General features: G+C 38.4%; 1 protein-coding gene across 2 annotated transcripts; it reads right to left on the bottom strand.

Annotated features, from left to right (window-relative positions):
* Nucleotides 1–831: 831 nt before the first annotated feature.
* vps4b (vacuolar protein sorting 4 homolog B) lies at nucleotides 832–9,707 on the bottom strand. Of its 2 annotated transcripts, XM_083890083.1 has the most exons (13): nucleotides 9,583–9,707; nucleotides 8,028–8,139; nucleotides 6,965–7,065; nucleotides 4,988–5,099; nucleotides 4,484–4,634; nucleotides 4,291–4,349; nucleotides 4,070–4,189; nucleotides 3,350–3,506; nucleotides 3,079–3,227; nucleotides 2,803–2,884; nucleotides 2,492–2,711; nucleotides 2,273–2,413; nucleotides 832–2,184 (listed from the first exon to the last, which is right to left on the bottom strand). In XM_083890083.1, the coding sequence occupies exons 1-13, from the start codon at nucleotides 9,601–9,603 to the stop codon at nucleotides 2,083–2,085; spliced, it is 1,527 nt and encodes a 508-aa protein (XP_083746209.1). In that variant the 5' UTR covers nucleotides 9,604–9,707; the 3' UTR covers nucleotides 832–2,082. The 2 variants fall into 2 exon arrangements, with proteins under 2 accessions (XP_083746209.1, XP_083746210.1); XM_083890084.1 differs by lacking the exons at nucleotides 6,965–7,065; nucleotides 8,028–8,139; nucleotides 9,583–9,707 and adding an exon at nucleotides 6,222–6,423.
* Between the last annotated feature and the right edge of the window lie 32 nt (nucleotides 9,708–9,739).

The following is a 9,739-nucleotide window of genomic DNA, read 5'->3' on the forward strand; positions in this document are numbered from 1 at the left end:
CAAATATTAATTTATATATTAAATGTTTTTCACCTTTTAAGAAGTCTTACACCTAAAACAATAACTAGTTTTAAACACTAAGGAGTATTAATCTCCATTTTGATATAATAATGTAAAATAGCTTAAAAGTTGACATGAACAAGAATCCACTGAAATGTGCTCCCTTTTAATTTTACAGTAGCGCTAAAATAGAGCTGCCTTCACAACTTTTGACACAAAAATGACAGATCTCGTGGTAGCGTGGGTTAGCTTGACTGAAGTCTCACTTGACAAAGTGTCTGTCAAGTCTTCGATGTCTTGTGTTTGCTGCTTTATCTCACTTTTGGACTATTCTGACTGGAAAATGAATGTTGTAAACTGCCCAATCTTCTGTGCCAAAGTCCAAGAGAAAAGTCAGCATTTTTAGCTTACAGGCCAACAGGAGCTGCTGGTCGACATAACCGTTATACAAGGATCCTGTCAAAATGGATTTATCCATTATACTTTTTCCCCTCAGTTTCATTTTTAAATTGGATTTGTTCAATGCCTTCGTAACGCTGAACAGATTCATTCTGCATTAATAACCTTAGTTATTATGTTGTTTTACCTCTCTGTTTGATTAGAAGACTATTTGTTTGGTACATTGAACTACCTAAAAAACGTTAATAAATATTTAAAAAACAGGTTTGTCAATTGGTAAGAGAATATAAATAAGTATAAAAATAAAGTGTGCAACCTTTATTAACAATCCTACACCACTACTGAAAAACTTAAATATGAAATAAGTTGTTTTTTCCCCCTTACAAAAAGTAAAAAACTGTTCCTGATATAGCTATAACCTTTATTTACATGTTGGAAATGAAAAACAGAAAATCTTATGCATGGGTTGACGTCTTCATAAAATAAAGTCTGAAGAGTTGGGTACATGTATAGACATTAACAGTGAGATAAAAGACATTTCCCATCAAAACTCAAAAGAGACAGTTTGCACACCTTCAGCGTTTAGTAAGTACGATCTCTAAAAGAGCTTAAATGAAATGTGCAAGTATTCTACTTAGCTGTAATGACAAATCACTCGTTTATGCAGTTTGACAATTTAGAAATAATCCTGTAAAAAAGGATTATGCTGCATTTCTCGAAGGCACATGGTACACACCGACACTTATGGCTACACATACTCCACGCAGGGCGATGCATTCCAATGTTGTTAAGTGTACAAGTTTAACCTGAACCACCTGTGTCCAGCTTCACCAAATCAAGATTGTTTGACCAAATTTTGCTGTGTAATTTGTTTTTAGTGTAAGGCTTAGTTTTTTTTTGCAGTATCTATGAAGAATAATCAGCCTGTGGGTTGTGAGAATAAACATGAGCTGAGGGACAAAGCTAACAAGTCTTTCAAAAAATAAAAAGGGAAAATAATTCTGATACGGCACGATTGGTGAACCATGGAACCAAAATTGCCACTGGGGCTAATGCTGAGTATCTCTGTCTCAAACTCTGCAATGTCTGCCACCTTGTGATGATAATGATATTTCACCGACACAAATCCTGTGAACTAATGCTTCCCCAGTTCACATCCCCACTCCAAGGTATATATTCCAAAGTACAGTATACACAGTAAAATGCTTGTTTTTCTTACTACAAGAGAGAATATATAAGGGGTAATTATTAGCCTGGTGAGATGAATTGACTAAAAATTAAGTATGAAATAACTAGTCCTCACTTAAAATCTCATTTGCAGTAACTGTTGTGTATATCATCTTCAGTTGGTTTCCATAGTCTGCGTAGTATTCAGCTCATCAACACCTTACGTCTTGAGTCAACAACCCTCTAGAGTCTGTGGCATTGATTTTTTTAATCAGGACAGTTGCAGATGGGAAGCCTTTAATCTTCTTTGGACACGAGTGAATATCAAATAAAAGTACACCTTCCAACTTTAGTGTGGTTATCAGAGTGGCAGAAGAGAGTATTCTTGCCCATTTATGATGCACAACCAAATCTAATGAATGGCTGAAACAGAGAAACAAACAAAAACGACAAGGACAGTAAAGAGAAACAATCACACTTCTTTTGCTTTGGTTCAATTTGACCGATTCATCTTGCCTAGCCTTCCTGTCCAAAGTCATCTGTGAATTTTTTCAGTTTGTCCAGATCTTGATCGTTGACTGTTGGCTTTGTGTTGGACAGAGACCTCAGCATGTCAGACTGAAAAGAGGAACAAATACGAAATGGTATTTTAAGTACGGGTTCTGACATGCATTTTTATTACCATTTAGTATTTTAATACACTGACCGTGCAAACTACAGGCTCCAATAGTTTGTCGCTGGGAACCTCCATCCATGTCATTTCAACTGCATTGGGATCACCAGGTGAGCATGGAGTCAAAAGGTCCTCTATGATCATTTTAGGGTCATCTCTGGATGGACCTCGTGCCTTATTTATAACAAAAAATATAGCTATAATAAGACATTACACTGACGTACAGAATAAACTGTGATATAAAAGACATACCCGTTTGAAGTGGGTTGCTGACTGGACCTTTCGAACTGGCTGCATTAGAGCGTCTCTGACAATGACACTTATATCTGCTCCTGAATATCCATCAGTCTTCTTGCCCAGAGTGACAAAGTCAGATTCATTGAGGCTGTTAGGAGTTGATCCCAGGTGGAGTTTGAACATGAAAGAGCGGGCGTGCTCCTCAGGCAGAGGGATGTAGATCCTTTTCTCAAATCTGAAACAAAGCATTATTCATGGACAGTCAGCGTACTCTTGAAGGGCCACATGGTTCATAATCACTTTTAATTAATAAAAAAGTTATCAACCTTCTTCTGATGGCTGAGTCTAGAGTCCATGGGATGTTTGTTGCCCCAAGTACCAGCACTCCCTCATTGTCATTCCCCACACCTGTTTAATGACAATAACAAATAAAAAAAAAATGTATTACACTACCAGCAGCAATGATCTGCTGCACACCCACTGTGGGGCTTCTGCTATGTTTTACATAAAGTCTGTCTTATAGGCAAGGAGGCTATTCTAAAAAGAAAAAGCAATGTGACACATGACAATATTTAGCAGTTACTACTTATTTTCACACTCACCCTGCATCTGAACCAGGAATTCTGTCTTAATACGACGAGCAGCCTCACTCTCGTTCTCACTTCTTGAGCCGCAAAGAGAGTCAATCTCATCAATGAAGATGATGGAAGGCTTGTGCTCCCTTGCAAGACTAAAAAGGTTCTTGACCAATCTGAGAAAAAGAAAGAAAACTTTCAAGACAAGAAATCGGAGTGTGCAGCTGGATGTAGCTTCTTTTTTTTAAATGTATTTTTAACTTAAACACGCATGTGGATTGCTGATGAAATTACTCACTTTTCACTCTCTCCCAGCCATTTGGAGACAAGGTCAGATGAGGAGATGGAGAAGAATGTTGAGTTGTTTGCCTCTGTGGCCACAGCCTTAGCTAGATAGGACTTTCCTGTACCTGGAGGTCCAAAGAGCAAGATCCCCCTCCATGGAGTTCTCTTTCCTGTTATTGAAGCACAACTTAACAACTTAATAACTTCAGCCTATACTAATTTAGTATCAACAAAGAACCATCAACTCCATACATTTAGGCATGGTCAAGACAACCTGCTAAAACAGACCGAGCATCACAAAATGAAAGAAATGTGATTTAAATTACTTGGCACGGGTTGATGGTGCCAGAGAAGCCGGTCTGAGAATTTCAGAAACTGCTAATCTACCCTTTTCACACACAACCATCAGTGCGGTTTACAGAGAATGGTTAAAAAAGAGAGAAAATAACCAGCAAGCCTCTGGTGGAAAAATGTATTGATGATGCCAAAGAAATTATAGAAACTTGTGACAAGTAACCAATCATCACAGGTGTGCAGACCACCTCTGAACACACAACACATCAAACCTTGATACTGATGTGCTACAGCACAAAGACCACAATGCTGTTGCTCAGAACCACCCCTGCCACTTAATTAGGTGTCATGTGTACCTAATAAAGTGGCAAGTAAGTGTAGATGTATCATTCTAGAACAAAGTAGAGAGGTGATCTTCCTATTAACTAACATTAAATACCTGTGAAAAGGTGTGGGAATTTGATAGGAAGAATAACAGCTTCTTTCAAGGCCTCCTTGGCTCCTTCTAAACCAGCAACATCATTCCATTTGATATTTGGTTTCTCCATGACAATTGCACCTAAAAAACAAAGTACATTGCTTGTAAGTTACAATTCATAAATATGCAAAGCCCACATAACATTTGATAGCATAATTATCACAGCATAAAATATCACAAACCTGAGAGCTGATTTTGGAACTTCTTTTTCTCTGGATCATCACCTTCATCACTTTCATTCCTAGACTCACAAACACACCATCGTTAAACATGCTTGTATTGCCTACACATGGTTGGACAATGTGGACATTTTAACCCGGCTTTAAATGGCATGACATGAGCAGACATACCCCACTGCCCCACCCATAAACACACCCTTTATCATCTGACTGTGACTCTTTGACAGGCTTAGCAGGAGGAGCTTTCTCTTTCTTCTTTAGATACTCCTTCAACTTCTCTGCTCTGTCCAAGTATTCAGCACATTTTGCCCGGATGCTTTGTTTAGCTTTATCTCCTTGAGCTTCATCTGTGGGGAACAAAAGCACAAAGGAGAAAAGGTTAATTTTTAGCCATGTTTGTCAGTCATATTATTAGATTGTCGCAGTGATCTGAACACTGATCTAGATTCAGGATTTTTCATTTGAAAAAGGATTGTTAACATGGGGAGGACTGGATTGACAACGTTGGAAACTGAGTGGTCATGTTAAAGATGTGTGCTCTCTCTGTGTTTTATCTGGTTATTTCTGCCGCTACCATAATTGTCTATTCATGATTGTCGATAAAGGCCCTGTAATTATTCAGATAGAATAGACAGATATCAGATAGAAAAAAACAACATACTGTATGTAATGCCAATGTGTCGTCTTATTTATGTCTTACATTTCACCACGTGTAGGAAGTACTGAACAGCAGCCTGGTAGAGACGCAGTGCCTCCTCAAAGTTCTGAGCTTTATCCTCCTGAGCCGCCTTGCTGGCAAGATCAATTGCTTTCTGAAAGAAAACGGAAAGAACAACTTCAGCTACATTGGCAGGTGTCCAGTCTGGCACTGGCAAAGAAAGGTCAATAACACAGAAAAAACATGAACTAATATTACAAGTAACTAAAGGTTTACCAATATACATTTTTCTATGGCAGATGCCAATATTCATATATAAGATCAGCTGATGTCCTTATATGATGCCAATTTATTCTGAGTAGTATATTTGGATGGTGTGTGTTATTTTCCCCTCCATTTGATATGTCACATAATAAATGATACACAGTATAGCATGACTCAAACACCATTAGATTTTATTAGTGGCTTATAGTCACTGAAGTAACATAACTGAACTAAATTGACGTAAACATAATATTAACATACAAACTAAGTAATTGAAGAAATAGACTTAGACATTTAAAAAAAAAACGTGTAACCCACATACATTTGTCATAATTAAGTGTCTACATGAAGATATGCAAGTACAAATATGTAAAAGAAAATTAGTAGGTGCCATGTCGCTTTACAAATGGCCTTTATGTACTGTACTTTATTATGTAATGATATTATTAAACGCCATGACATCACTCAGGCGCTGGTTTTGGTTGATGTCACACACTAGAGTCAGGAATGTCTAACACTAATAATAAAATAATTTAAAAAAAAATACTGTAAATAAGCACAACCATATCACCTGAACAGTTCTGCGTTCTGAGTTTGCTGTTTTTAAAGGCCAAATAAAATCACTCACTTAGCAATAGTAATCTCATTAGCAGACTCTACGTAGTCAGTAGAAAATACCTGCCACCTTTCGGCACATACTGTAACCAAATAAACCATACACATTGCGCACTACTCGTAGCATTAGTTTTTGTCGATCTGTTAGTTACTGCAAAGTTAAACACGGGATTTATGTCATGTTGGCTGCGCTAGCTAGCATGCTAGTTAGCATGCTAATGCTAACTTGCGTGTAAAACTACCAGAAGCATAATAAACGAACACTACCTAACACAAGCAGCTCACACTTTTAGTCAACACAAACAAGAGCACTTTTGCCGGTTTATTTCAAGACGTTGACAACTTTGATACCGCATTTACGCAGTGTGTTTAGCTCCGTGGTGGTTCTTCAACTTACCTGTAAATTATTGTTGGTAGCCATAAGGGCCGATCACTCTGTCCAATAATCCAAAGGAATGTTACACCGCCGCGGTTAAACAACTCTTCTTTATCCTGCTATGAAGTTTAGCCTCACAATTGCAAATTAACTGGAATATCGATCTTTTTCAGACTTGTTTTCGTTTCCTGGATCGCTACCGAGTCACAGCAAGGAGGAAACTTCCGCATTGAAAAGTCGATACTGGCGTACACGGAATGTAATGACGTCAAGACGTACAAGTGGCTTGCCTTTGGTGTCGTGCCAAAAATAATTTGTCTGCCAGAAACTGATTCGGCTCAAACCCTACACTTACCTAATGACAACGTTAATATACAAGCCTCCCCAATAAAACGCCAACCCAAAAGTGTTATTAAACCAAAAATACTTGGAGCCACATATCATATTTTTAGGCATGCATCACCTGGAAGACAAATGCTAACTAATTTTGATTCCAAACATATACAGCACAGACTATGGAACTCTTATGTGTACCACCTTTTTCCTCATTAAAAAAAAAAATCTATTTATATATTACTTTTATTTTTGTTTGCTGTTGATGTGGCTTTTTTTTTTGTTTTATCCATAGCTAATACCCTTTACCTCTCACATACGTACACTGCAGTCAATGGGTTTACCCAAAATAAATCTCAGGAGACTTTTCGTTAGCCACAAATCTGACACCCTGTGTATATTCCTGAAACAAAGTGTAATTTTGTAAGAACCTCTTTATTCACGAGGTACTCCTGAAGTTCTTCCACTCTGTCCAGGTACTGTTTACATTTATCTCTGATCTTCTGGTTGCCATCTTTACCCTGTGGTTCACCTGATGATGGAAAGGAGAGCATTCAATTAATCGTCATTGAGTGTTACGTATTTTAGTTAATAACATTTTACAAGTAAACACACACACACACACACACGCACATGCACGCACGAGCACACACACACACACACACACGCACACACACATGCACGCACACACGCACGCACACAGGCTTGTGCACCTATGTACATTCATTTGGAGAGCTTAATAAAACCTTCTCCCAAACCTTGACACGACCCAGTTCAAACTCCAGTGTGGAATTTCTACTGCGCTCTGTGGACTTCTGAGTAATTACCAAAACACTGTGCCTTCTTGATATGGCTTCTCACACCATCACTCACTATGTTTAGTAGAACACGATATTTATTTAATCAGTTCCTTGTTGACCTTTATGTCACAGAAAAACAACCAGTGAGCTGGATCGTGCTGTGGTTCTGCATGTTTCATACTTGCTGTACATGTTAAACGGAATAAAAATTAGATGGAGCATGGCTCTTGTGGTCGCTGTGTTGTCTGAAGAAAGACAACGCCGCAGCACTGCAGTTTATACGTCGTCTCGTTTTACTTCCGTGTCAAAGGCTGGAAGGAAATGTTGGTGCATGCGCAGAACACAAAGTCTGAGTCCAGTCCCACTAAGCATATACATGCTGGAGTAATCCGACTATGAATCACATTATCCAGTTATGTTAGTTAGACTAACGTGTTTACATGACATTAAGAAAACCAAATTATTGTCTTAGTCTGACTAAAATCCGATTTTTTTATATGCATGTAAATGGTTCACATCTTTACTACATCTCAAAAATGTGTTGTATTTTTGCCAAATTTGGACCAGGCTTTGGTCCATATGAGGACTACTGATCCTAAAAAGGTTAGTGTTATATACCAGAAAAGGTCCCAAATTAGTAAACACAAACATACAGACAACCATCAACATGATCAATGTTGACATTCTGACTCACGTTTAACAATATGTAGAAAGTACTTGACTGCATGTTGGTAGGAGCGAATGGCCTCCTCATAGTTCCCAGCCTCATCCTCCTGCGAGGCCTTCTGGGCTACCGCAATGGCTTTCTGCAACAGCATGTAATGAATCATTATTATATAATTAAAGAATAATGCCACATATTATGGGTGGGGATCTGCCATATCAAGAGAACCCTGCTTTATCCATCAATCCATCATACATCCATTATCTACCGCTTTATCCTCTCGGAGGGTCGCGGGGGGTGCTGTGCCTATCTCACCTGACATAGGGCGATAGGCGGGGTACACTCTGGACAGTTTGCCAGTCCATCACAAGGCCACACATAGAGACAAACAACCATCCACTCACACTCTCACACCTACGGTCAATTTAGAGTGACCATTTCACCTAATCCCCAAATCTGCATGTTTTTGGACTATGGGAGAAAGCTGGAGAACACTGAGAAAACCCATGCACACACAGGGAGAACGTGCAAACTCCTTGCAGAAAGGACCTTGTTCAAACCGGGGATTGAACCCAGGGAACCCGGGTCTTACCCTGCTATATATATATGACATATAAAACACAAACACAACCCCCTTTAAAAAACAACAACAACAAAAAAAAACAAACAGTAAATGAATATTTTCACATACTAACACGGAATCAGGGCACTCTCTTCTTATACTATACATGTATGTGCACCACTGACAAAATCCTAGTAATGTGTAAACTCAGTCTTTTATAAAGTACCTATAAGGGATACTTTACAAGTATCTTACCAGAAAATTACTTTGGTAGAAGTTGAAGTCATTAAAAAAAAACAAAAACAAAAAAAAAAAAACAATATTACCTAAGTAAAATTCTTCTTATTATTCTATATATTATAAGTATATGACAATTACTGTACTTGGTACATGGTAGGGTGAGCTGTGTTTCAACTGGAAAGTCTTTCTGCTGGAAAGTCTTTCTATATATATATATATAATATATATGTATGTGTCCTTGAGCAAGACACTTCCATGTTGCAGCATATGAATGAAAAGATGTGTGAATGGCAGAACTATAGTGTAAAAGCATCAAGACTAGAAAAGCTCTATATAAATACAGACCATTACCAACTCTTCTTCTTTTGGTTTTGTTTGGTAGTAAGGAAGATAGTTACAGGAAATTAGTTCAATTTGCTAGAAATATTAATAACAAAGTACTTAGGTACAGTAACGAAGTATGTGTACAGTGTTGTTACAACACTGTGGAAACTTCACCTGGCAATCTGATTCCGATTGATGTCATTCGCTGTTTTAGGTCAGTGATGAAGTTCAGTTGACAGACACAGAAACATAAACATACCAACACAGTCATCGTCAGTAGACTCAGACTGCATCTGCACTGCTTAAATTCAACAAACGTACAGCACAACAGCAAACAATAAGGTCATACACATGCTGTGTTGTTGTTCCCACACGTCACCAAACTTGTGACACCCGCATCAATAATCAACAAACAGGCAGGTTTCCGGTTTCAGCGAACCGTGTTATTATTCGACCTACCTGGAGATTTGTTGCGTCCATGTGGAGAAATAAAAAAAACGTAGCTTGTGATCCTCACCAGCCTTGTTTGGTTTATTCAGTGGTGTGTGTGTGTGTGAGCCCAGTCTCCGCACAACCAGTTCCTGTTTGCTTGTCACTCCCTCCTCAGCACTGACAC

Source organism: Microchirus variegatus (assembly GCF_963457635.1).
Source record: "Microchirus variegatus genome assembly, chromosome: 5".
Taxonomy (NCBI): domain Eukaryota; kingdom Metazoa; phylum Chordata; class Actinopteri; order Pleuronectiformes; family Soleidae; genus Microchirus; species Microchirus variegatus.

Bases quoted from the DNA above. Each gene is read 5' to 3' on its own strand.
- vps4b (XM_083890083.1), bottom strand. From the start codon at position 9,603: ATGGACGCAACAAATCTCCAG. The intron at 3,507-4,069 runs GTATTTAATGTT...CTTCAATAACAG, and splicing joins ATTCCCACACCTTTTCACAG to GAAAGAGAACTCCATGGAGG. The intron at 2,414-2,491 runs GTATGTCTTTTA...GTTATAAATAAG, and splicing joins CAGCAACCCACTTCAAACGG to GCACGAGGTCCATCCAGAGA.